This window comes from Plutella xylostella, chromosome 9 (assembly GCF_932276165.1).
Source record: "Plutella xylostella chromosome 9, ilPluXylo3.1, whole genome shotgun sequence".
In the NCBI taxonomy this organism is placed as follows: Eukaryota; Metazoa; Arthropoda; class Insecta; order Lepidoptera; family Plutellidae; genus Plutella; species Plutella xylostella.
Genome location: NC_063989.1, coordinates 695873 through 722833, shown reverse-complemented (window position 1 = coordinate 722833; position 26961 = coordinate 695873). Strand labels below are relative to the sequence as shown.

General features: G+C 37.6%; 4 protein-coding genes across 4 annotated transcripts; all 4 read left to right on the top strand.

Annotated features, from left to right (window-relative positions):
- The first annotated feature begins 10596 nt into the window (after positions 1–10596).
- On the top strand, positions 10597–13152 carry LOC119691146. The gene is made up of 3 exons (XM_038107780.2): positions 10597–10842; positions 12593–12676; positions 12908–13152. The coding sequence occupies exons 1-3, from the start codon at positions 10666–10668 to the stop codon at positions 13091–13093; spliced, it is 447 nt and encodes a 148-aa protein (XP_037963708.2). The 5' UTR covers positions 10597–10665; the 3' UTR covers positions 13094–13152.
- Positions 13153–13984: 832 nt separating this feature from the next.
- LOC105388902 lies at positions 13985–15793 on the top strand. The gene is made up of 3 exons (XM_038109416.2): positions 13985–14388; positions 14495–14551; positions 14660–15793. The coding sequence occupies exons 1-3, from the start codon at positions 14164–14166 to the stop codon at positions 15617–15619; spliced, it is 1242 nt and encodes a 413-aa protein (XP_037965344.2). The 5' UTR covers positions 13985–14163; the 3' UTR covers positions 15620–15793.
- Positions 15794–17776: 1983 nt separating this feature from the next.
- On the top strand, positions 17777–22443 carry LOC105388914 (pickpocket protein 28-like). The gene is made up of 10 exons (XM_038108761.2): positions 17777–18895; positions 19170–19367; positions 19900–20166; positions 20298–20415; positions 20565–20692; positions 20799–20950; positions 21299–21352; positions 21426–21520; positions 21833–21941; positions 22204–22443. Exons 1-10 carry the CDS (start codon positions 18666–18668, stop codon positions 22314–22316), a joined length of 1464 nt encoding a protein of 487 aa, XP_037964689.2. The 5' UTR covers positions 17777–18665; the 3' UTR covers positions 22317–22443.
- A 96-nt stretch (positions 22444–22539) lies between these two features.
- On the top strand, positions 22540–26699 carry LOC119691430 (sodium channel protein Nach-like). Its single transcript, XM_048623288.1, has 10 exons — positions 22540–22773; positions 23239–23436; positions 23695–23961; positions 24069–24183; positions 24260–24384; positions 25036–25187; positions 25523–25576; positions 25654–25757; positions 26054–26159; positions 26543–26699. The coding sequence occupies exons 1-10, from the start codon at positions 22571–22573 to the stop codon at positions 26650–26652; spliced, it is 1434 nt and encodes a 477-aa protein (XP_048479245.1). The 5' UTR covers positions 22540–22570; the 3' UTR covers positions 26653–26699.
- The last annotated feature ends 262 nt before the right edge of the window (positions 26700–26961 follow it).

Below are 26961 nucleotides of genomic sequence, written 5' to 3'. Positions count from 1 at the left end.
ATTTTTTTGCTAGTGTCACTGTAATAAATAGTTATATCTGATATGATAGTACAGATAAGTTGTTTTGTAACTTGTATTTATTTATTACAAAATAATTATCGCATTGAGCAATAACATCTCCAATATATGCAAGCTTAATATTGTACTGTACTATCCTATAATTTATCTGTTATTGTGTACTCCTTTTATATTACCTAGTTTTGTAAGTAGGTATTAGGCCTATTACATTCAATTGTAATCGTAGTTCAGTAAACAACAAGCTCAGTAAATCACGTAAATCCCGAGATTCGCCGGTGAAAGATAGATGAGCTGAATATTATTTAAGTAGGTAGTTGATTATTGTTGACAGAAAATTGCACTCTTAGGACCTACCTGTTTTACTTTGATAACATTTTATAAATAAGTAAAACGAAATACATTCTTAACACTTATAACTCAGGAAAACGAAATAAAATAATATGTATTATCCAATATTGGAATATTGCTAAGCCCCTTTGAGTATGGACTATTCATAAAGTAAGTCCGTGCATGTTTGCATTTCCCATTTCTTTCGTCAGCAGGATTTATAGTCTGCACTTCTGCAGGTATACAGAGTACAATTGGAATGAAAAGGTCCCCATACCCAGGGTGTCCCGTAATGAACCTGGCACACCCTGTAAGTTAGTTTAAAGAGCTAGAATAGCTAAATTAAGTACAATATAACTAAACTCATATGAGCTGTGACGTAAGATTTTTGAATTTCTCTTACCTATTTGATTTTGAGCGACCAATAGTTCTTTGGAAGCCTCTGCTACTCTTACCCAACATGCATGTTTATAACATCTTGTCTAGTGCATTGTACATCACCGACTAAGTGGATTGGTGCGTCTACCGTCTCGACGAGGGGCTAAAAACTGCAAGGTAAAGTCTTTGATCTGAGGTGTGCTTTTTGCTGCATTGTTCTTACGTTGTTTGTAGTAGCAGGTGGTGTGGTTGTGATTACGTTAATGAAACGACTGTGGCCTTAGATTAACAATATACTCGAACAAGACAAGATGGTGAGCACATACAAAAACAAAGCGATAAAATTTCCGCATATTGTTTACTGTCAAACCGTTTAAAGTTCAACCTAATGAATAAAGTCACAAATATTCTTACTTAACTAATTCAAAATAAGAGCTTAGTGGTGGAAAAGGGGTGTTATTGAAGTTGAGACGTTTCCTTTGCACTGACACTCCATCTAGTTTGTATTAAAATATCGTTGGCTGTGGATGGGCCGTTTATAAACAGAAGTCAAATATGTAATATAATAATGAAATGTAGGTAAGAATAGAGTCTGGGTTGATGAGAAAAATATTGTAGGTAATGACACACCAGTATTTTAAGACCAAACCGGGTTGGAGTAAAACAATAATATTCTCGGATCTTGGATCGGTAGTTTGAGTTTGATGTGACCCTATCCTATTCTATTCTATGAAGGAACTATATTTCTCGTACATATTTAAGCCATAATGAACACATTGCTAACGGATAAAGAATACCTTCTGAAGGCTGCTGGCCTGGAAGAGATAGCTTTAGAGAGCTTTTAGCGATAATGCCGCCCTTATTGTATTATAGATTTTAAGTTTTAAATGTTATTGCAAGTGTTTTATGTACCATAAAGTTATACTACTACTACTACAACTACTGTTGTCAATAGTGTCTTCTACAAAAAGCCAGGAAAGTAAATACCTATGCTATGGCTGCGTGTATTGTGATACATTGAGGGCAATTTCCCGGGAGGTGGCGAGCCCTGACCAGCCACTTAACTGTACCACTTGAGGAGGAGCAGGGTGGATACGGCACGGACTATGGAATATTTAAAAAAGCCTGGTATACTTACATACACAATTGACCTAATAACTAGGTACAAAAGAAATTTATTTATAGTCGACTAAGAAGAAAAAAATATTTCCAATAAGGTTCTATCTAAGTGTAAAAAATTGCTGCTGAAATCTACTTAAGAAATCATTTCTCGTGATTCTCCTAATTGACTGAGGATCAACACACAGCTCAAACTACTGAATCTGGAAACTACAAAAATATGTAGCACGTATGTTTTTTGTGAAGTCTAGGGAGCAACTAAGATTTATTCAAAGAAGAATGGCGAAACCTGACCCGCTTTGCATAAGTTAGCAGCCACTAACCAAACCTATTTTAAGTTATTGATAAAAATGTCTATTATCAGGGAAAAATATTTAAAAAAATCTAAACCATGGGGTTCTTGAGATATTAGGGTTCAAAAGTAAATTAATTAAATATATTTTTTTCGTTAAATAAGATTTTGATGAATGGTACACGCTCAAATAAGTATTATAATCTAAATCATGGGATTCCCAATACAAAGCGCATCACAAAATGTATTACATGATTTTATTTATGCAAATAATATCATAATTATTTTTGCACATTTCACACTCAGAAACCTATTTTTATAAAGTGACCAATTTCAAACATTATTTCATTTTATTCAAGTTCCCGTTATCCCGAAGTAACATAAAATACTTTTTATCCAGGAAATCCCACGGGAACACTTTTAAAATCAATTTTTAGCTCGAGGGTAACATGTAGTACAGTAGAAAGACTTGATCTTTCAGCACCTATATCTTCGTTCTGCCATGCCTCATAATAATAAAATTAATACCAGTATATGCTGTAGTCACGGACTACACATCAGTGTATGTTTCACCAATGGCCGCTCTGGGTCATGGCGCCATAGAGAAATGGCCATTCTCCTTTACTCACTTTAGAGATGCAACGAGAATTCAAAGTTTGTGTGGAAAGAATATTCTTAGGCCTCTTTCACCTTTATAGATAGATAGATTGCTTTTTATTTGACCACCAAGTTCTAACTTTATAAGGGTACAACAGGCGGTCTTACCATTTACATCAATCCCAGCCAGATAATCATACATAGCCTGAAATGTTCACGTAACCCGTTTTCTAAACTAATCGATATAATTATAGTGACCTGTAATTCCCGACGCCTTGGTCATAAACTACAGGCACTATACCTTCAGGTTTCCTGAAATGTTCAGTGGGTATATCCTCCCTATGCGGCCCCAGGTCCGGCGGTAATTGGAACTATCAGCGCGGGCTATAAAGAGGTGAATCGAGGTGCGCCGATGGAGCGAGGAAGAAATGTGGACATTCACCCGAATATACTGTGTTATATTTCTACAATCTACCTACAGATTAAGTTATCTGAGTATGGGTAGTAGCTAGTAGTCTTTATTTTTTCTGAGATACTAAGGTGGATTCATGGATTTTGATTCACCAAATGTTAAACGTATTTAGTCGCCTGTTAAACGTCTTGTTTGGAAAAAATTGTAAAAGTCACCCTAAATTTACAAGATGTGCAATTAATGTCAAGCTGAATTATTCAACTTGACACTTGTTGTTGTCAATCTAAAAATATGCGTATTAGCTGGTTTTCATAAAGCAAATTAAAAGCTGGAGCGATGATCATGGAGGAATCTTACGTTCACTCTTTATTTATTGTACCTATTCATGGCCATTGTTGTACATAAGTCAGTTAGACACACAACCCTCAAGGGTTCTCAGACCAAGTAGGGTGTCCATCCGAGGCCACGTGGTCAGACATAAGTAGGGTGTCCATTCTCCCGGTGGTCACGTGGTCACCTCGCTGCTAAAAGCCGGCCATTGGCGAAAATGACCAGCAATTTGTACGTTAAACGAATTGCTAAGAAAGGTACACTGCATTGGGATCAAATTGGATGAGAAATCGAAGATATTTCAGGGGAGAGTTAGAAGCCTCAGTTGGAGTTCGTTGTTGGCTCATTTAAGTTAAGTATGTTATGAGATTGGTTTAGAGATTCGCTAATCACAAAAACATGTGAAACCTACTAAAACATAGTAAGAGATTTAGAGCAAGATTTTCCGATATAAACAGATTTACACATTACTTCTAGACATAGTAGGTATAAAATAAACTTGTATACTTAGCTACTTACTATATTTTACAAACAACCAATCAACACAAAATGAATATCAATACAAAAAAATCAAACCAACAAAATAATAACTAAAGCAAAATAATAAACAAATTAATCTGAACGAGCACACCAAAAATCCACCCCTGAAATCACAAACAACAGTTTTATAAACAACACGTTAAAACCAGAAAAGTAATTCAACGGCGGCTTCAAAACAGAAGACTATAAAAATCTTACCCCAGGGGAGGGCGGGGGAAAGCGGTGAGCGTTGCACTTAATAATATTTTTCACCTTGTTTCGTTTTCCAATTTTCCGCAAGTCACTCTCGGGGGTAACGGGCCGCGCGAGTTGTAAGATGTTGTGGCCGCCGTCAGTAATTTATTGGAATTTCAACATAATAACAGGTTATTTTCTGGGTTGAGTTTTTAAAGGACTTGTTTACAGTTGACTGAAAGTTAAGTCGGTATTGATTAATTGATTATAACGGCTCCGTAAATTGATAGGAAACTTTTCGGTCAGTACATATAAAACTCATGTTATGTGAAGGTTAGAGAATGAAAATGGGAGTTGAAAGATGTGAAAACGATGGTTTCTTAATTATTCCCTCAGCCTTCCTCATAAAAGTACTAGGTGTCAGTTCCTGTCTAAGGTCTTCGGTCCAATGACCTGCGGAGCGTCCTACGCTTTATAAGGCGCTTTGGTCACTGCACGAGAGTCGTTTTTTATGTTGGCCATTAGATTGAAGATTCAATTATTTATAAAAAAGCTGCTTCGTGAATTATTTTTAATCTTAAGTAATAAACTGACTTTTAAATATCAAAACCCTCTAGTTATATCTATTCCGCTCCAGTATGTAGGAAAATCTGTATTTATTTTTGTTACGGAAGTCAGAAATAATTTCATATTTTCTTCCTTTCACCATTGTCCATTTCGCTTCGTCTCGCTTGACCCCACTTATGGCAATCTAATTTGGCTCCCCACTATCGCCTTCCAATGTTGGCCAAATGTAGGTATGTGTAGGAGAAATTATATTTCAGTACTACGATCATATAATAAATATAAATAAAATATTCGATGGCTATCATAAAAAATATATGATTGCTTCTCATCTACGAATATATTAACTTGCATGTGCACCTATTTAGACTTGTTTATTTTATTAATAATAAATATATTTAGAAATATATAGTTATATTTAGTGAATTAAGTATTTATTTGCATGGCTGTAGTTGATATTGTAACGGTCCCTGTCCGCGTTGTTATTATAATGTACATTGAATTCACTTCTGACTTAAACAGTCCGTTTTAATAGCACGGCTGTGGTTGTCGTAAAAACAGAACAAGAATTTGAATCAATGGATCTTTTTTGGAACTACGTGGCAACATCATTTTTTTCGGTCTGCTAGTAAATAAGTAAATCTCATCCAACATCAACTCCAACGTTGGCACAAACATTGGCGTCGGCATCTCTTATAATATCAGATGACGCGCGGGGGCGGCCAGGCAGGTAACTGACGCAAAATCTAATTTAGCAAATTGAATTACATTGTCCACCAACTTTGAGATATATCCTTCGTCTCCTTTGTCCGGTGTTATTGTGAGGAAAACCTGAGAGCGATGTCGTCTCAGATATGAGACGGTTCATGGATAATGTTTGAGTGCTAAGGTGTTATCTTATGTTTACTTTGACCACTTGCGTTTTATTCAAGGGACGGGTGAAGACATTTTCAAAGTCATTCGTTGAATGAAACATAATATTTATAAATTAATCTTACCTACGTTTTGCACAGTATCAACCTTAAATTTTAGCATAATTAATGTGCACCCGAAACGTAAGTGATGCTGAAGACATCTCACACACGGCTATCCGACATTGAAAGTAAGTCAGTCGGACAAACGCTCTATCGACAGTTATGACCTTTAGGCTTCATATATTATCACATTTCGCTCGACTTTCTCTTAAATCAGTAAGTAAGTATTTCAGTATCTAAGCTCAATTTCATCTCACCTTTTAAAACATGATTTTCTCTCTGAACTCTGAATGCGTCCACAGAGTAGCAAGCGCCGCAGAAGCGACAATAAGTTGTGCGACGGATGGCCTCACTGCGGGCACAACAGTTAAAAGTAAGAGACCACGTGAGTTAGCTACAATTTATATGTAAATCAGCTCCAGGGGTAGTGGTGGACCGGGAGGTGGCTGTTTTTTGTTATAAATTTTAGGAGATAACTATTTCACGTGCCTTTTAGCTTTCCCCTTACACTTGCACTCAGTTTTTGCTAGTGTTGCGCTAGTGTCGAATAGTAAAGGTCGCGTCTATAATGTTTAATTTATAAATACTTTTTCAGGGACATGCAAAAAGGACAATATCTGACGAAAATAAATGCCCGGCTCAATATGTTCATGGTCAGTGTATTGGCCCTTAAGGCGCAATAAATGCAACAAGGTAATTTTGAATTATTATTACTCATGCCATTAGATATCGGTGAATTTGCTTGTAGTACTCGCGTGGCAAATCTGACGTAGGTAACTTGTATGGATCTGACTGATGTTTAACAGGCGAGCGACGCTTCTTAAGGATTTTTAATTGCTAATGTGACGGTGGTGGTACGGAAGGTAGCAGTTACGCTAGCCGTGTCCTCCAGTCTACCAGCCGACTCCGGGACTACAATTCCAGTCGCGTTGGTCTCGCGGGGAAGATCTAATTGCATTTCGCTGAGGTGAGCCCTACCCCGCCCCGCGCCCCGCGCCCCGCGCGCCCCGCCGACACTCACTTACTTTTTACTGCTATCTGGTGCTGATAATCGGCTCCTGTAATGTATTATGCTACGTGGGAGTTAAGTACGTAGCGTAGGGTGGTACTAGTCATAGGGTATAATAATTATGTGGGTACACTTATTAAATTTTAAGGGTAAGTATAAAAAAAAAATAACCTAACCGTAGTACCAACTAAAGTGGTGATAGAAGATACCTACATTATTTGTTTTTAATTTTTTGTTTATCAAATTTATTAACGTACTTACACATTATGGTGGTCTGTTCGCATAATGCGACTGCTTCCAGACAACTTTTGTAGCCTATTCAATTAGGTAAGGTATTCACAGCTGCTAACACGTTATGAAGTAATTTTTTGCCATGTATGTAAACCAGCTTAATTAAAGGTTTTAATAATATTAGTTTGGACCCGCATCACCGTCCGTTATGTCCATCGCACGTTATAAAAGATGACATGTGTCACTGCGACCGAAACTATCTCTGTCCGGTGTAATCCACTTGTAATCCCGGACTACAGTTGAGACGAGACCCCCATAGATAATACCTATGTATTTTAATTGTGGACGTGTTTGGGGCTAAATTTTTTACGTAAAATAGAATTGTAAAAAAAAACGTATTCTAAGCGAATAACTTATAACTAACTAGTAACAACAAAAACTATGAACTTATCTAAATTTCCACCCCGGAACGCATCCGACGTGACGCAAAGGTCCCCAAGGCGCTGGCAGCATAGCCTCGCTGATCTCGATGTACGACCAGAGAGATCCTTTGCATCAGAAACGTGGACTATACTACTGGGCAAGCGTCGCGTGGGACGCCGCACTGCCCGCTGGACCGAAGAACTTAGATGGTGGAGTAGTGGAGTGGCTGCATGAGGAAGGCCGATGACAGGGTGTTGTGGTATTTCTTAGAAGAGGACTATGCACAATCTTTATCATTATTGTACGTACGTATTTGAAACAAACCAAATACACAAGCAACATAATGTAATAAATTTATCTACATTTGATTAATTTCGATTTAATAAATTTAACACAAATACGTAACCGTTGTAGAACTTAAATTATAATGTGTCATTAATAAGGCACGGTACTTTGTCACGGTAGAACTTTTATTCCGAATTAAACAATAAATAAGGCAACCCCATTGAATAATCTTCTACAACTGACACAAACAGCCAATAAAACTATTCACGATATCCATTTGCAAGTTACAAAGGTGAAAATTGTTTTCTCGCCATGAAAGGAAAATCCTAAACATTCTGCCGTAACAGAGCCGTGTCGAGACGTGCTTAGTAATATCGATATTTTCTAACATTTACATATCTATGATATCATAAGATACCGAACTAAAATATATAATTATTTAATTTTGATAATTTGAATATAAATAGACACAGTATGTTCGTATTCCAGAGAATATGCAGTTATAGTTGTTAAAATAATCTATGACAATCAGAAAAGTTATGCGATAGAGAGAGTCACTTTATCAATCATTTCTTAGTATTTGCCGATGCCATACAGTACATCAAATTCTTCCTTCGCTACCTACTACATAATATGTAGATTATTTAAATCGATAATTCTAAACTATCGACATCTGGACAGCCCTAGGCCGCATCGTTATGGGCCCCAACCAGCCAATATAGCGCCGGCGAATCGTCCCATACGCTACGAGGTAACACCTCCTAATAAAAATTCTTTCAAATCAATAGATTCTCTTTTACACTTTTGTGTTTTATTTTATTCTGTTATTTGCTTGCCTCGTGTTAAAGGGACAATTTTGGACTCGTGTAGTGTGATGTAGGGGGATTGTGTGGTCTTGAACTTAAATTATCTTTAGGAAAAGCTGTGGGAGTTGGAACTGCCTTATACGTAGGAAGTATATTTAAATAATATAAATTAGATTATAAAAAAAACCTTAAACAATCATACCTACTCAATTAATTATAAGGTTAATTTGTCTTAAAAAGAAAAAAAGAGCTGTTGCCTCGCGCAGTATCAGTATTCAGTATACAAATGTGCTTTTTGGTCAAATTAAAATTAATTGAAACATTCATTAAATTCATTGAATTTTATCGATTGCACTAAATCTATATTATTGCCAATAGTGTGACCAATATTGCAACGTTTTACATAAACTCCATTGACCATCTAAATTTTGTGTCTGATACCCATTGCTCATCTCAATTTTTGTATGACTTCATATCATAGCAAAAAAATACCTTAAAACGTTTGGCAAGTATCAAGACCACACTCTCCTACATCCTCGGCAACAGTGAACAGAAGCACGGTGGGTGCGTGTAGCGGCGCGGCTTGTTCTTCGCAATTTGCATGTCTCGCTGTGTGCAGGCGAGGTCGCGCGCTGGGACCGTAGGGTTGGACCTTTTTAAACTTTTATAATAAGTACGGGTGCTATAAGTTTGTGGTCATAATATACTTAATAATAATAAATGTCTGAATACAGGATGTGATGTCGTCGCGTATAAATATAAATCGATTTTTGTTAACAGTGTGTTGAACGCGAGTAATATAGCGATTCTGATTGCGTGTGTGAGAATTAAGCTCACATTTTAAATTAAGCAATGAACAATAGTACCTACCTATATTTTTTTATCGAAATTTAAAATAACCTACTTATAATTAAATGCGTAAATCTCGGCTGTCCTTATAAAATAATAGTGACCTAAATGTATGCATTCAGTTAATAATTGTTCTCCTCAAATTATTGGTTTAAAAGTATTTATATGTATATTATAGAGACTCTAGTGAAAAAAATAGGGTCCAAACCTGGAGTCCCGGGTCACGGATGCCGATTGACATAAAAGCGCTAAATGCCGTGGGGTGAAGCGAGCGCCGGCCCAGTATTTATTGGCACGATCGGGAAAAATTCCAATAAAAGACCCTGAGTCTCCTGGAATTTGGATACAAAGAATAACGTTTAATTTGCCTGCGGAGATTTATTTGAGACTCAGACGACCAAGTGTCAGGGTAATGAGAATCGGGCAACACATTCGTTTTGTTGAGAATCAGCTTTCCCTATTAATTTGTTTCAGGGGTAAGAAGTCCGTTTTTAGGTTTTTTTTTCGAAAACATATTTTTGAGAATTCAAAACAGTTGTTCACGCTTTTACCAAAATTTCGTAACAGATCCACGTATCTTAATTAATATGATATAATAAAATTGTTTAATAGTTTGTAAGGATCAGAAGCTATTATTTAATTTATTGATAAGCTTAAACAATGTCATAACTAGGCCAACACCGTAGATTTCAATGATAAGCCATAAGTTAAGACCATTATCTGGGAATTCCTATTGCACAAACTTCTTGTAAGCATTGAATGAGTCACTGCCACTGTAATTATTATCTAGTATGTTTGTTTGATTTTGTTTGTTGTCCAGTTCTTATCAAATAAGGGTGTATTTTCAAAGCATTCATTATGAAAAGAAATAAAATATACTTAACCACTTTTAACTTTCACAATTTTTTTTTAAAGACCGAAGTGATATGATTGTACTTACTTACTGTAACTAAAACTAATTAAGTAATATGTGTGTTTGCTAAAGGGGACACACAAAAACGTAGGTACCCTATTATAAATTATTGAGTTAAAGTATGTTATAATTCATCATAGCAGGTAGGTCTTGTTTTTCATGTGACACTGTTATATTTATATATAATACACATTTTGAGTTAAGTATACATAACTTAGTACAGCACATCAACCCTTGTGCTTATAGGTAAGTAGGTATTTGATATGTTATGGTACCTCCTGCTCCTGTCCTACCTTTCAACGACAACACACCAGTGTAACCATACCCTTATAAACAGCATTATAAAGTCAAACCAAAACACTAACTCCACACAATTCCAACAACTCACACGGACGTTGCACGTACTACAAAAATCACAGTGAAAATGAGGTCATTTGTTTTGATAGCCCTTCTCGCTTGCACTCATGCAGCCGTGCTGAGGAGCGACAAGGATGGTGATACGCCAAAGCTACTGGGTTTGACCGCTATCAATCCTATGGGCATTGTCGTGGAGTGGTCTCCTGTGAAGAAGCTGGGAGATGAACCTGTCATTGGGTATAAGGTGTGTATGTTTGTTTGTTTTATGTGATAGGCGTTTATTTCTAGTAATAAATCTAATAGGTCAAAGGTTTGCACCATTGAGTATGAATGGTCTGGAGACGAAATAGGCAGACGTTCCCCTCTGGCGGGGTGGTAGGCCAGAAAGGCCCACCGATTTATAAAAACTAGTTGCAGTCTCAATTTTCACTAGACTCAATCTAGTTCGCAAAGCGTTCGTTTCATAGAAAATGATTTGTTTAAATACTAAAATGACAGCTTCAATTCATATAATATCCGGATTCCGGATTTGATCACAGATTTGGTCATGGTTTATTGTTATTAGCTGTTTCCTAGCAACCAATGTCAAAAAAATGCAATAGTGATGTACCGGTATGTAGATATGTATTAATCGACAAAAAAGGTCATAGTTGGGAAGCGTCCGTAGTCGAATTGGCTTCAGTAATCGTAACTGATCACTGAGGTTAAGCAACAACTGACACGGTCAGCCATTGGTAGGTACAGCATGAGTTACCGATTTCAAATGGTTCTTTTCTGGACGCTTCCGTGCTTCGGACGGGACGTTAAGCCGTGGGTCCCGGTTGCTGCTTCGGCAGCAGTCGTTAAGCCTAGTCAGAGGCCGCCCGAACCGCCCCGGCTTGAAAGCATCTGACCGTCGTCGGGTTGCCCACTTACTCGACAACTTCAGTGCATTGTACTCATTCAAAAACGGCGATACGGCTCGCGTCTTATCACGTGAGTATAAATGTACAGTGAAAAGCGGGTGACTTCGTTTATTAATCATACCTAATTAAATTTAACTATACCTAATTAATTTGAAATTAGTATTTTTAACCCATGTTCTCGAATTCATCGATAACACTTATCGATAATTGGTACATCCATGGCAAGAAAGAATGACGACGCTTTGTTCATAATTAAATGTCTCTTCACATAACCCTTATTGCTAGGAAGTAAAACTCATAATGACATGTCCCATGAGACAGAATCAAGGTAAACGGTAAAATTTCCCCCCGCAAAAATTGGCAGACTTTTTTGTATCAAGAAAGATCGCTATGACGCTTCCCGAGGGTACACCCGAGTCCGCGTTGTTCTATGGTTTGCACAATCAATACTAGCTTTGTTGTAACTAATATTTAATATAGGTCAAAACTTAACACAATGGATACTACATATAATTTTAATTTAAACATATTTTTTTTATCTGGTGTACAGATATTATAAAAAAAAAAATTCGAAGCCGCATACCTACCATAGTAATGAAAGTTTGTTGAAAAGCATGACTGACGTTATCGCGAATCATGTTTGCTCTCGGTGCTCTTACCCTAATTGCATTTACCAATTTTATCTCATTTTATTTATGAATAATCAGTAGGTAATCACAGACAGCGTGTAATAATTTATAGTCTGAGTAACTACCTATCTGTTGCATCGTTGACATTTATAATACAATATTTGTTGATTATTTATTGAAATGATTGAACAGAACAATTTAGAATAAAGTAGCAAGACACAATTACACACACGCTTAGCATAAGAGCCTGTTTCACAATTTTTGGATAATGACTACCTGTGAGATAAAAAATGTGCCTTCACAGAAGGCCCTAAGAGTAAAGTTGCATCTTTGCTTTTATTTTAAGTAGGTACTTATTATTTTTCATGTATAGTGTCACTTTAGGTCCTACAAAGGTCTATCAGCTTTCAGCATCATGGTGGTAATAAGTTCGTGGTGTAATGTTTTTCAAATATTTCAGGTTTTAATCAGAGAGATGATGGACTCAGCTGCGTTAGACTTGTCGAACGGTCCCATCACTGTTCCTGCCGTTATACATACGAAGGTATGATGTTTATTTAATACGCATATGTTTAAAATGTTTGAAATTAAGGGGACATCCGAGTCCGCTTTGTGATATGTTTAGCGGGTCCGATATCTCGGGCCGATTATGTCAAATTTTCCTTTTATTAATTCACATCCTGTATAGTATACAATTGAAACCATGTATATTTTCGTTAATTTACAACTTTTTAACTATTGGTACAGCAACAAATAAACATGATATTTTTTTCAGGTTGAAATCGCAGAGGATCCGCAAGGCAACTCGATTAAAGAGTTCATTGTCACAGGAGCTGAGAACACATCCTACAAGTACACTGAAATTGAAAAAGGGCGGCAATACAAGATACGAGTCAAAGCCTTCACTGCCAACACCGACGGACCTCTATCCGACAAAATGGGAATCAAATTCGAAGCTTAACTTTAACAAATGTTTATGAAAATTCCGACCGTCTTGATTAATAACATTGTAACATACAAGAAATTTAGTTTTACTGAACAAAGCTAGAAATATTAGCCTGTCACCTCGCGATAATTACAATCGTCGGTTCAGAGAGCTTAAAAAACGATTCCCCTACTTGCTAGCTCGCTAACCGAAGACCGGAAGTGGTTCTATGTGTAGAGTTGTGTACGCCCTGGACAACGTTATATTGTGGTCTTTTGGGAGAGCTAATCTTCCTATTTAGATGATGACTTATGTCTAGACAGAAAATTGACAACATTTCAAATAAAATGCTCACCGATTTTATTTTATTTTCGACGAGATATCACAAATTTAGATGACCCGTATTTTTTTATTTCTTAATATTTCTATGTTTTAATATATTTTTTTAATTTCAAAATATTCATATCAGTTCAAAATATTTATAATATGAGTGACGTCACGTCGAGGCTTGGGATAAAAATATTTTCGTTGCCTGTCTAACCTAAAAAAAAAGTTGGATGACATTAACTTGACATGAACATGGACCAATCAACTTAAACTTCAACTTTATTTTGTGGCAAGAACCAATCACGAACTTCCGTCATTGACAAGGACACATAAAAGTGACAGACATTTCAGTGATGTTTGTCATTGTCATTGTCAAAGTGACATAACATGTTTTTTTGTTGTTCATGTTTTAGAAGTAAAAGCGCGTTTAATTATTATGCCACATCGTGATGTCACGAATGATAATTTAGATTTTTATGTTTTTCTCTGAAATAAATCAATAGAAAAATCGGAAACATTTTTTTTTGTGAATATTAGAGCCATATCTCTAAATGGTTTTCGAATTTCAACTGTATAAAATTTTGAAATGTTGTCAATTCTACATGAGCGATGCTGTTATTATTCGGAGATCCAAAACATAAGAAAGAAAGTAAATCGTATTGTTTACGGTTATTTATAATTTACTGTCAACCTTAATTTGTATCAATTTGTATACAAAAAATACTTTCAACAAAATAACAACACGACTATTATTTTATTATTAGTATGATGATAACGACATGAAGTTACTATGGCTGCTTCTACATTCCTTGTTCGCAATGGGCCGCCTGTTCAAGCTACCGGAGTTGCTATCAGAGAATCTGAGGCTTGGTCAGTGCCTGGCCGAGAGCGCGGAGTCCATGGACAAGACCAAGATACTGAGGATCACAGACCTGGACCCAGGGTTCGAGGTCGAGTGGAAGCCACAGGAGATGCTGGGTGATGAGCCAGTTATGGGGTATCGCGTAAGTATTATTTGGTAGACAGTGAAGGATGTACTTCAAGAAATATTAATGTACTAAAGGGTATGCAAGGATCATAGCTAATGTGTAAATTTGATTGTTTTTTCAGATAGTTATCTGGGAAATATTACCAAGAAATACTTTTCCCTCTAAAGAAATGTCTGCGGTAATTATTATTTTATTTATTTATTTATAACAGATTATAACAATAACATAATGATCTTCTATCTCTACCTTTAAAATACTGACTAATAAAAAATACTTTTTCTTGTAGCCGATAGAGAGCGAACACTTTTTCGGATACGGAGAAACCCTCCCTAAGTGGGTTAAATATTACGACCCTAATTTAACCGGGCACGCGACACCGTTCAAAGAACTCATAGTAAATGGTCAAGCAAGCAGTGTGGCCCAGTTCAGGTCGGTGCAGCCAGGAGTCTTCTACGAAGTGAGGGTGCAGGCCGTTAGTGAAAGTCTTTTCGGCCCCATGTCTGACACTTTAGCGATAAAATTTGCCGATACTCCTGAAGATGCCGAAAAATATGCTCCAGTACCAAAGAATAAGACGTCAGGTACCACGACCACTGAAGAGCCAATCTGTCCTGAATGCCACACACAAGAAGAGTGCAGTGGTTGCCAGTCGTGCCGCGAGTGCAACCGATGTCCTGTCTGCGACCAGTGCAGGGTCTGCCATCCCACCTGCGAGAGAAAAGATCAAAAAGGTGACGATGAGTGCACAGAAAGTGAAGAATGCAATCAAATCCCAGACGTTTGTAATAAGCCTGATGACCCAGATGATGAACCCAGTGCGCTGTGTCCAGAAGATCGGACGACAACTAAAAAACCAAAATCAACTAAAACTAAAAAGCCGAAATCAACTAAAAAGCCAAAGAACCGTGGCAAAACTGAGGGTACACGGAAACCTAATAATAGAAAGCCAGGTGACAGACGAAGGCCAAGTGATCGAACGAAACCTGATGACCAGCGTGATGATAGGCCACGTGATCGAAAGAAACCTAAGGATCACCGTGATGATAGGCCACGTGATCGAAAGAAACCTGAGGATCAGCGTGATGATAGGCCAAGTGATCGAAAGAAACCTGATGATCAGCGTGACGTGACGTGCGGTGAACCATGCGGTCCTTTCGAATCACGTCATGACAAAAAGAAAAAAAAGTCTAAAACACCGCAATGGAAAATTCTAGGACTACGAATGACTGATGGGCGGATTGTTTGACTCCCAATTATAAGTCCAGTCTTAAATGATTAAGTTTAATAGTCCATGGTTATGTGCCTGTTCCATCTCATATCTAACTCGATAAGTAACGTTTAATTTTAACAGTTTTGTAAGTTTTGTTGTTAAGACGCTTTATATTAGTTTTATTTATAAACGTTTGTCTTGTAAGGTTGATCTATTTGTTGTTCTCATTCGGCTGACATTAGGGCATACCTGTGGGAGCCAATATAAACGAGACGTTGGCGCGTCGATACGTCACAGCTCATGCATGACGGACGAATAAAAGCCCGCTGGCCGGTCGTCTATGAGAGTAGGGCTGCGATCTGTCGATGCTCATTAATTTGAGAAAAACCGACTAATACTTCTCGTATGCCTTGGACTAAGTTTGGTAGTTGTTGCAAAAGTGGTATACTAAACCGAAATGAGGTGACTAAGGAGCAACATGATCCCCTTTCGACTTAGTATACCACTTTTGCAATACCCTGCATAGGCAGTGATGAAGTATCGAATAGGCTGCACCTACAATAACTATATAAGTCGTTTTGATAAAGGAGAAATCTTTGGGAGAGGAACTCTCTGTACTATATAAACTATCGTTTTAAAAATAAGATTCATAAAAAAGTATCGATAAAATATTGGTAGATACAAATGTAAAGCCCAACACTGGGTGCAAGAGGCGACGATCCATCTCGGGGCGCGATTTGTCACCACGTGGCGGCGCCTCTACTCATCGACGATCACCTTTATTGCCCGATCAAAGGCCAGTATTTTGATTACTGGCTGCAAACGCTCATTTGTCTTTGCAACGGGCGCACTTTGTCTATGGTCGTTTTGTCTCCTTTGTTGCTCTGTGGCGCTTTTTTGAACGAGCGCGGGATTATTGAGACGAATGCGATGAGTTCGGGGGAAATTTTGGCGCTTTATTAACGGCTGAGTTTAATTATCACATTATTAACAGTTTCTGTTGAAATATTGATAGTTTATTTATAATCTTTAATGATAAGAATTTATAGTCTAGTTACTTTTACTTACTTATTCCCAATCTCCGCTGGGGAGCAAAGGGCCGAAGTGAAGCGCCGCCATTCTTTACGATCTTGGGCCAGCTCAGAGACATCCGCCCAAGACATCCCCGCCTGGCCCATTTCCTTTTTCACAGAGCGCTGCCATGTCTCTCGCGGTCTGCCGAGTCTTCGTTTACCGCCCTCTAGTCTAGTACCAACATATTATTTTAGATTTTTTATTCGTATCAACGGTACATTTTCGCGACCGCAAGTAAGAGACTGACCATTTACTAAGTATATCATACAGCCTAAAAAGCTAAAACTCTAGTTCATCTCTATTCTTGGTAGGTACATACTCAAATCTTGTTCTGTCCGCTATCGTACAAATACTGAAATATTACAAAACTAATTATATTATTATGTTTAATCATCGCAAAATATATATCTAACAACACCTGAGTAAGATTTGAGAACACCAGAAGTTATAAAACAAGAAGCAAACACAACCCGAAAAGGCCTTACATTATGAAACATTGTTCATTTACACAGAATACAAAAGTACGCCGTGTTTACACAGTACACAGCACAAAGTAACGCAAAGGTACGAGATTTACGGAAGTAAATCAAACCGGATGGTTTATTAAACAGCGCTGGATATTCAAATTAAACGGCGCGGTGTCAATGGACTGTTAGTGTGGAAAACCTTTTTTTTTCTTCAATGAAATAAAATAACACGCACTCACGCCTTGTACTAATGTACTCCCCTGCGGGGTAGGCAGAGGTGCATTGCTGCACCCACTTTTCGCCAGAGTGTTATGTTAGTCCCAATGTAATAGGGGGCGGGCCTATTGCCATTTTACGGGCACATCCAAGACCCGAGAACAACTACGCCATTCGGTCGTCAATGAAATAATTACTATATAAGTACTACTTAGCCATAAATCAGTATTTTATTGGATCATGTAGCGTAAAATTAAATAAGCTGCGTTAGTTTTTCTAGTACTTATGACTATTATACAGGCAATAGAAAGTAAGTAGCGTTTGGCCGTTACATTAAATTTATTCTGCATACATTCACCAGCAATGACAAAGTTCCAGTGACAATAGCACCAAATTACTCCTAAACGGAAAATACTAGCTAAATGACACTGTCCTCAATATTGTAGTAGGTACATTTAACAGCGCATCAGAATATTACGTGGAACCTTTTCATTACTTATGAATTTATTTCACATGTAGTTTGATACGAGCTTTTTGTTTATAATCAGGTTCCATATAAAAAGGTCGGTCTCCTCTCTACCGTAGCCACAAACATTTCCACCTCCGCTTGTTCCCTGAAATATTTGCACAATACTTTCTCCGAGCAGAGAACGTAACTCGTACAAGAAAATTAAGCTTGTTTAATTATGTAACTCGTGTGTGCTCGCCCTTAGCTCCGATCTGCAACTTGGGTTTTAGGCACGTTTTCATGTAATTAAAAGATGTTTGCAATTGTCTTGTTATTATCATTAACTGCTGAATGTAAACCTGCCAAAGTTTATACTTTCAGTATTACTCATTATTTTTTAAAAATATGAAATCAGTAAGGCACACTTTATTATTGTCTAGGCAGAAGAAGAATTGTATACACTCAAAGTCTTAAATATTCATAATTTATCTAAGCTATTAAAATAGATAAATTCAATATGAAGTCAAGTGAAATACTCGAGGTATGTACCTATGTAGGAAAATAGTGAAAGTACCGTTAATAGGTCACGCTATGGCGTTTTAACAAATTATGATCTTGATCCAGATAAAACTACCTATTACCTAAGCCCTTCATAATGAAAATAGTAACTTGCACGAACATAGTAATTATCATATTAAATTTTAACAAAACAAAGTGCATAAAACAATGCAGAATTCAAGCATTTTTAAAATTATGCAGCACAAAATATGCAAACGGTTGTGACACAGTGGTGTTTTGATGGAGTTTTCGTTTCATTGTTTTAACAAAACAATTCTAGTCTATCCCACCTACCCAGTTCTATCCACACAGTGCCAAAATGAGGAACTATAACATGTTATACGAGAAAGCTATCCAAGTGACGCTGGTTCAAAATGAGTTATACTATCGGCGAATGACACCAATTTACACTATATCGACGAAGAAAAAGGAGGCAACGTCGAAATCATTTGCAAACAAAGCGAAGGAATATTTTGTTGTGTATCTACAGACGGCTTCGTTCCACGGGTTCGGGCATCTCGTCGCTCCTGGGAGACATCCTTTAGAAATGTAAGTATCTATATGTGGGTTTAATTGTATTCTTTGACTGATTTGACTTACGGCACGGCCTACCCTCGTATAAATAAATTATATCATCAAGCTGAGCTAGAATCCGTTTTATCATCGGGAAACAACACATAGGTACTCTTTTCTTATTACTTTTCAAAACTTTTGACTAATTTTTGTGTTGTTTGTACGTGTGTTCGAAATACATACATTTTCTTTCTTTCTATACCTACATCTTAAGCTAAACCTTCACCAATGATTTCATCCATCTCTTCAGCATCCTCTGGCTAGTCTTCCTCGGCCTGTCTATCTTCGGTTCCGTCTTCCTCTCCTCGTCCACGCTGGCCCGCTACCAGCACTCGCCCGCCGTGGTGTCCATGGACCGCGACATGCTCGCGTGGAACACCAGCTTCCCCGCCGCCACCGTGTGCCCCTCGCCTGGCATCGATCAACAACTGCTGAAGGTCTATGTCAGGTGTGTCAGGTTATGTTTGTCTTTGTGACGCCACCCTTAATCTAATGCTGCTAATTATTTCATGCTCAAATTAATGTGAAAAAATAAAGTGTCTTCTATATTTTCCTTTGGCTTGATAAGTGTTAACCAAAAAAATCATGCCTAAATATTATAGGCGCATACATAATGCTGGAAAACTGAGGTCTTATACGGTTACGGTTTGGTCGGGCGAATGGCGTAGTGGTTAGTGGCCCTGACTGCTATGCCGAAAGTCCCGGGTTCGATTCCCGGCTGGGGCAGATATTTGTTTGAAGACAAATATTTGTACTCGGGTCTTGGGTTTTGATATTTATATTTAATATGTATCTATCTATGTATTTGTGTAGATATATCAGCTGTCCGATACCCATAACACAGGCTCTGCCTAGCTTGGGGTCGGATGGCCGTGTGTGAGATGTCCCCACATATTATTATTATTATTATTATTATTATAGATAATACTGGCCACAGTGCCTTTATTATTTAGAGTTTTTTTTAATTGATTTATTTACAGAGATAGTCCCGAACCTGACAAGGAGATGCTGGAACAATTTATTAAAGCTTTGGCCAACTCTTCCTACATAAACTTCGAGTCTATTCCACTATACGATGGCATTCCATCAGACCATTTCATGGATCTGATCTTGAATCTGTCAGTTTCCTTCAAACCAACCCTGGCAGTTGGTGATACGGGAGCCATCCTAACTATGCAACCAACTATTACGGAAATGGGTTTATGTTACACGATAAATTCTGAAGTTGCGATATACAATTCACCAAAGTGAGTAATTGTTTTAATCTTTCTCAGGAAAGCTTTCTTTTATTTATTTTAACTTTCTTTTTCAGCTGCTTTCATAAAATATTAAGCTTTTCCAATAATTTTAATTTGACTCTCTTCTCTTTTATCTCAAGATACCGTGCTGAGAACCGTTGGGATACAGCTATTAACAGTAATGTGACGACACTTCTAGTGCACCCACTCGATGGAGACGTGTTTCTGCTGATATCAAACATGTCTTCTTCTTTTACTGTAAGTTCATTAGTCACTTTGGTATTTTAATGGCCTCATAGGTAACTAAAGTTTTAGCTATATGAGCATCATTAGATCTTTTAAGTACTTACTGAGTTTTCCTATATAATATAAATGGACTATTCAATTTCCTTGTTAATTGCTTTCAGGCTTGCATTCATGGCCCGCTGGAAGTCCCCGACATAGCAAACACAAAGTGTTACTTTGCGTTAGATGGTTTCTATCTGAAGCTGTATGTGACGGCCTTCACGATTTACACCTCGGCTGAAGCTGCTAAGTATTATCATTTTCATGATTTCTTTAAGTACATTAGAAAATGTCGTATGATTTTTACGATTTTACATAAGAATTACAGGCATTGATTTATATAATATGTTTTACAGATTAAGCGTGCTTCAAAGGAAATGCCGGTTTTCTCACGAGAACAATCTGGAACACAACTCGATCTATTCGTACAACATGTGTCGCATGGAGTGCCGCATCAGGTTCGCGCTGCAACACTGCGAATGTATTCCACATTTTTATCGACGGATAGGTAATAAATTAATGTTATTAGACATAATCATTATTATGATAGGAATTTATTTGGCAAAGAGATGATACTGTTTATTTCTGTAGACAATTTGCGTTTTATATTGTGCTTCATTAGACCTTTAGTACAACTTAAGAGTACAGGGGGATGGCGTCGTGCATGGTAGTTGCCTTTTGGATTGGCCCGCCGCGTTAAGAACCGTTTACTGCATACATAGCTTAGGAGTATTTGCGAAAAGCAGGCATCTACTTAATTAATATACTACACTTTAGCATCTTCCGTGCTATCCTATTATTGTGTTCATTACAATTTTATCTCAAATCAAAGGTCTTGCTCTTCTCATATTTTCAGGCGACGAAAAGGTATGCGATGTCGCTGGCCTTCATTGTTTGGGACGACACAAAGGTGAATAAAGAAATATGTGACTTAATTTTTATAAAAATAGTAATATTTACTAATTAGTGGAAATGCGTTTCAGTGGAATTGTTAACTTTAAAGTTTTCACCAACGGATCCTGTAACATGCGATTGTCTGCCAATCTGTGACGATGTCAACTACGCGATTCAAAGTAAAGTAAGTTTTTTAGCCTCCGACACAAAAGAAGGGTCATATAAGTTTAACCTGTCTTTGTATCTGTGTGTATCTCTCTGTGATAGCATGGCTCCCAAACGGCTAAACCCATTTCGAATTGTTTTTTTTTCGTCATATATGGTAATGTTACCCCGAGTGTTCTTAGACATATTAATCATAATCATCTTAGCCGTTCAAGAGTTTGGCGACTTTTATGGTCAAACCCCTCGAGTTTTAACATCGTTGGTTAGGTTATTTACGAAATGGTTATGACTAATGAATAAGATGCATGTACTGAATTGTATTGTCTCACAGGTACATCAGAAATGGTCGCTCAGCGGGACTCAGCTCCAGTGGGGCATCAACACGTACCCGCGGATGCGGTTTAGAAGAGACATCATTTTCGGATTCACTGATTTACTTGGTGAGGACATATAGGTATATGCTTTTAGAGTATACATTCACGAGCAAAAAAAACACAAAATATCCACATACATTTACCAATGCATCAGAACAAAGCCAAATGAAAAAGTAAATATTTTGAAAAAACAAATGGGGTCATTACGTGTCGAAAGTTTGTGAGTGGAACTTTTTCATTGCTCGTGAGTGTTTTAAATCACCGTACCTATCAAAAGTATGTTTATGGATATACTGACTAACACATTTCTAACCTTTTTTTCTTCCAGTTGCGGTGGGCAGTATGGCAGCTCTATTTTTAGGATGCAGCGTGTTGAGTTTTTTAGAAATAATCTATTTTCTTACACTCCGTTTATTTTTTTACATTAATGGATGGAAATAAATAATGACCGAATGCGATTGACTGATTTGTAATGAAACGAAATGGCGGCCAACAATTAATTATTGAGGGAAACATTACATCGTGTGAAATGCGACATATTATTTTCAAATAAATCTCTATTAGTCAACACGCATTTTAATAATTTCGATCCTGATAAGCAAATTGTCCACTAAATTTCCTCTACTTATAGTTTTCAAAACGTTTTTAGTGTTGCTTTCAGTTTGGGCGTTTCATAAAGTGAAAGGTTTTGTAAAATGTTTTTTGGTGGAAATCTTAATAAAAGGCCTGAAGAACGGGACTGGTTCTATAGCCCCAAATTTCAGGAAACGCAAAATAAAACATCAGTATGGAGAACTTTTATTTCAAAAGTTGGATGTTACTTTCGAATGTTCTTCAGTACATCTTCTATTCACGGATTGAATCATCTGGTGGCTATCGGACGACATTCGCTTGAAATGTAAGTAGGTATTTAATTATAATTCCCTCCACTGTTTTTATAAAACTTCTGTTAACTACCCCTTTCAAGCAAATTAGGTACTTAACCGATTTTATTTGGCATTTGGAGCATTTGGTAATATTATTATGTTAGGTTAAAAAACTGTTTATAGTTCGAAGGTCCGAGTTTGATTCCCGATCAGGGCAGTGAGTAGACATGTATCTACTTATCTGTGCAGCGTTGCGTGCTGGATTAATTTTCCGAAAATATAAGACATCATCATCACCACAACTCATGTCTCCTTCCAATGAAGAAAGGGCTTTACGCCTAGTCCACTGCGCTGGCCTAGTGCGGGTTGGTGGACATAAGACGTAATATATTCTATCACCAACCCTTCTTTTCACTGTCTTCTCCTTAAAATGTATAGGTTGGTGGACACAAGATCACAAATCCTTCTTCTCACTACCTCCAACGTATTACCTCTAGCACCCTCTGGATGGGCGTGGTGTGCCTCTCCATCTACGGCTCTGTCTACCTGTCCCTCTCCACGTGGCTGCGCTACCAGTCATCTCCCACCATCATCTCCATGGACCGGGACATGTTCGCGTGGAACACCACCTTCCCCTGCGTCACCATCTGTCCGGACAACAAGATCGACCAGAGGAAGCTTAGGGCGTTTGTTGAGTGAGTCTTTGGGTTTTTGGCCTTATTTGTTGAAATTAAGATATGTTTGCTGGCAATAGATATGACGGGACTTTTTGAAGTTTTGAGTATAGGTATGTGGTTATTCGTTGATGGCAATTCGGAAAGAAATAACGTGCCACTATACATAGGGTTACATAACAATAATGATGAAACTTCTATGAACCCTTGAATGTCACAACGACTATCATCTGTAGCACATGCCGTAGCAAAGGATTATTATAATTATTTTCGTTCCAGAGATTACGATGCAACAGAAAGAGAGAAATTGGAAGCATTCATAATAGCCTTGGCCAATACAACTTACGAAAATCTCGATTTACTTCCTGAGTTTGATGGATTACGTCCGTCGCAGTACATGGATACTTTGCTGAAACTCACGCCAAGTTTTACACCAACATTGACCATCGGAGCTGCTGGAATCCATCTTAATATTGAGCCTACTATAACAGAAATGGGACTTTGCTATGCTGTCAATTCCAAAGTGGCTATTTATAATTCACCTGCGTATGTTATTGAAATACTTTTTTTGACCTAGCAAATATTTTTAATATTTTCCAATTGTAAACAAGTGTCTAATTCGGTTCGGTTTTGGGTTTCGCTTCCTATTTCAGATTCCGCAGTTCAAACCGTTGGGATAAAATCAAAAAATACAACGATACCTTTTTCGTTCATCCTCTTGATGGTGAAGTATTTGCGCAAGTCATAAATTTATCTACTTCCTACGATGTAACTATCTTTCCTTCTTTCTTTATGATATCTTAGCAAGATTGGTTAGGTATATGTGAGTTTTTTCTGTTATTAGGTCTACATACATGGTCCTGCAGAAGTGCCGGACATAGTGTCGAAGCATCAACACTCCGCTGAAGATTTCTACATGAAACTGTACGTCACCGCCACCACCGTGTACACTTCAGCTACAGCAGCCAAGTAAGTCTTAAGTACATAAAAATATGTAAATTTATTTTTATTCTCAGTTTTAGAGAATCCAAATCGTCTGCAATTTCGTTTAAAGCATTAGCCTTCGTTGCAACGGTGTCGATTCTGAAGACCCAAATTCTAATTTAAAGTAGTCAATTTTTAAAGTAGTAATTTTTGACTAAAATTGGTCTCTATTCTATTCTATTCTATTCTCTGTGGGGGTGTAAGTACCTGCACCTGGCTCTCTCGAATGGAACCTTTGTGCATATCCCCAAGGTCTAAACTGCCTTCCTAAGCTTGGACCATTTCCACACCACGCTGGTCCACTGCGGGTTGGTGGGTTCACATATCTAGATGTGCTAAATCTAGATATGCAGGTTTCCTCACGATGTTTTCCTTCACCGTAAGAGCGATGGTATACATTGTACTTAAGTTAAAAGAACTCATTGGTACATGTCAGCGCCGGGATCGAACCCGCATCTCTGGCGTGAGAAGCGGTCTCTATGAAAATTATTGTAAATCTCATTTTGCACAACTTTTTTTGTGTGACAGCTCCAAAATATGAATTTGTCCCTTCAGAATTGATTTTAATATCTATCTGAAACTCCATTTTCTATGGTGAATACTTTTCCTCCACTACTCCTTCTTAACCCTCCACAGACTGAGCGTGGGTCAGAGGCGCTGTCGCTTCCTGGACGAGAACATCCTGGCCCACAGCGCCGTGTACACCTACACCATGTGTCGCATGGACTGCCGCGCGCGCCTAGCTCTCCGCTACTGCGGCTGCGTGCCGCACTTCTACAGGAATATTGGTATGATCTGTTTTGTTGTTTGCTTCATCTTCATCATTATCGGTATGCGGCGGTTTGTAATCGTTTTAATCTTCATTGTCAAGATTATTATTATCTTCTTCCACTTCATCGTCTTCAGTATGGTTATGATGGTCTTCATTGATTATAGGTATTTTTCATCGTTAGCCCACTGATGTTTTCATTTACTGATTTCAGTATCCGAATAAACCTTAGTGTTTCTTGTATATGGAAATCCCTATAATTCAGTCAATTTTCATTTATCGGACTTCGTTCTCAATTGGTTCTCAAGATAGCAGTAGTGATTTCAATATCATCAGTATTTATGTATTTTACAGGAACAGAAAGAATATGTGACGTGAAGCGTTTGCGGTGCCTCGACAAATACAAAGGTATTCTTTGTCCTTATTAAACTAATAACTTTCAAGAGGCTGTTATTTATTACACCTGTTTTTTCTAACTATTTCAGAGGAACTAATGAACTTACGAGTGGAGAAAGCAAATTCCAGCGTCATCATTGATTGTGAATGTTTACCGAACTGTGATGACGTCACCTACGTCATACAGTCTTATGTAAGTAATCTAAATTATTACTACCCATTTATAAATATTTCGTCAATCTTTCTGGTTTTTAACCAAAGACAGCTACGTATATTTAATAAAAGTTTCGTGAGTCAACCTTCGATTCTTGATGAAACTGGGTTAAATGAATATATTGACATTATTTATGTCTGCAGTCTATGATATCATTATCGAAATAACATATTCAGCCTGCAGCACACCGCTAGAACAGGCATAAATTTTCCCTGTCCAAACAACCATACAATCTTTTACCATACATTTTTTTCTTGTATTTTAATTATTTCCAGGTGCTACAAGAGTGGTTCCTGGGCACCAACCTGCAGTGGGGCATCGTCACGTACCCGCGCATGAGATACAGCAGAGACATCATCTTCGGATTCACCGATGTGCTTGGTAAGTACTTTAATGAAATTTAGGGCCAGTTTCAGAATGTCTGGATATGGCTATTCGTGGGATAAAAGACATTCGGTCACTGTCTTAAACATAATTGGAGAGAGTGACAGCATGTTTTTTACCCCACAGGTGGCCATTATCCACACAATGTGAAACAGGCCCTTATTATTTATTTTTCCCTTAGGCTGCGTTTCCATTAGATCAAATGTAGAGTGACCATAAAACTATTAAACTGTGAACAATTAACACTCGGTCTAAATAACTAGAAAGATGCCTTTAAGCATTCGCAAGCAAAAATTTGTTTTTTTTTGTAAATTAACATTCGGTCTATTTTGAACAAGTGTCCCACGTTGGGCGCCAATATACAGAGTGTTCTGTTCCAGTGGCGGTGGGCAGCATGGCGGGGCTGTTCCTGGGCTGCAGCGCGCTCAGCTTCATGGAGATCATCTACTTCATGACATTAAGGCTGTTCTGGTATATACTTGGGAAATAAGGGCATTGAGCGGTTTTAACAAAAAAATTAACATTAGTCATTAATAATTGAAGTAGGATTACCATTAATAAAAAGGCATGCATTTTTTTCTTGTACTAACTGTGAAACATATATTTATTTTATAAAACTGTATTCATTTATCAGCTTCAGTAGCTTCTTCAGCTCTTTTGTGAGATATCGGGAGTGACTTGAAACAACTAAACACGTATCCCAACTAAAACCCACAATGACTCAATACCTTCAGGTAAATTTAATAAAGGGCCGCGTAAATTAGGGTAACAGTTACCCACTTCGGGTCAAATTAACACA

What these genes read in the sequence shown, in the direction of transcription:
- LOC119691146 (XM_038107780.2), top strand. Translation starts at nt 10,666, where the DNA reads ATGAGGTCATTTGTTTTGATAGCCCTTCTCGCTTGCACTCATGCAGCC. An exon ending in AACCTGTCATTGGGTATAAG is followed by an intron (nt 10,843 to 12,592) that starts GTGTGTATGTTT and finishes CAAATATTTCAG; the next exon opens with GTTTTAATCAGAGAGATGAT. An exon ending in CTGCCGTTATACATACGAAG is followed by an intron (nt 12,677 to 12,907) that starts GTATGATGTTTA and finishes TATTTTTTTCAG; the next exon opens with GTTGAAATCGCAGAGGATCC.
- LOC105388902 (XM_038109416.2), top strand. Translation starts at nt 14,164, where the DNA reads ATGAAGTTACTATGGCTGCTTCTACATTCCTTGTTCGCAATGGGCCGC. An exon ending in AGCCAGTTATGGGGTATCGC is followed by an intron (nt 14,389 to 14,494) that starts GTAAGTATTATT and finishes TTGTTTTTTCAG; the next exon opens with ATAGTTATCTGGGAAATATT. An exon ending in CCTCTAAAGAAATGTCTGCG is followed by an intron (nt 14,552 to 14,659) that starts GTAATTATTATT and finishes TTTTTCTTGTAG; the next exon opens with CCGATAGAGAGCGAACACTT.
- LOC105388914 (XM_038108761.2), top strand. Translation starts at nt 18,666, where the DNA reads ATGAGGAACTATAACATGTTATACGAGAAAGCTATCCAAGTGACGCTG. An exon ending in ACATTTTTATCGACGGATAG is followed by an intron (nt 20,951 to 21,298) that starts GTAATAAATTAA and finishes TCATATTTTCAG; the next exon opens with GCGACGAAAAGGTATGCGAT. An exon ending in TTGTTTGGGACGACACAAAG is followed by an intron (nt 21,353 to 21,425) that starts GTGAATAAAGAA and finishes AATGCGTTTCAG; the next exon opens with TGGAATTGTTAACTTTAAAG.
- LOC119691430 (XM_048623288.1), top strand. Translation starts at nt 22,571, where the DNA reads ATGTTTTTTGGTGGAAATCTTAATAAAAGGCCTGAAGAACGGGACTGG. An exon ending in AAGCTTAGGGCGTTTGTTGA is followed by an intron (nt 23,437 to 23,694) that starts GTGAGTCTTTGG and finishes TTTTCGTTCCAG; the next exon opens with AGATTACGATGCAACAGAAA. An exon ending in GCACTTCTACAGGAATATTG is followed by an intron (nt 25,188 to 25,522) that starts GTATGATCTGTT and finishes TGTATTTTACAG; the next exon opens with GAACAGAAAGAATATGTGAC.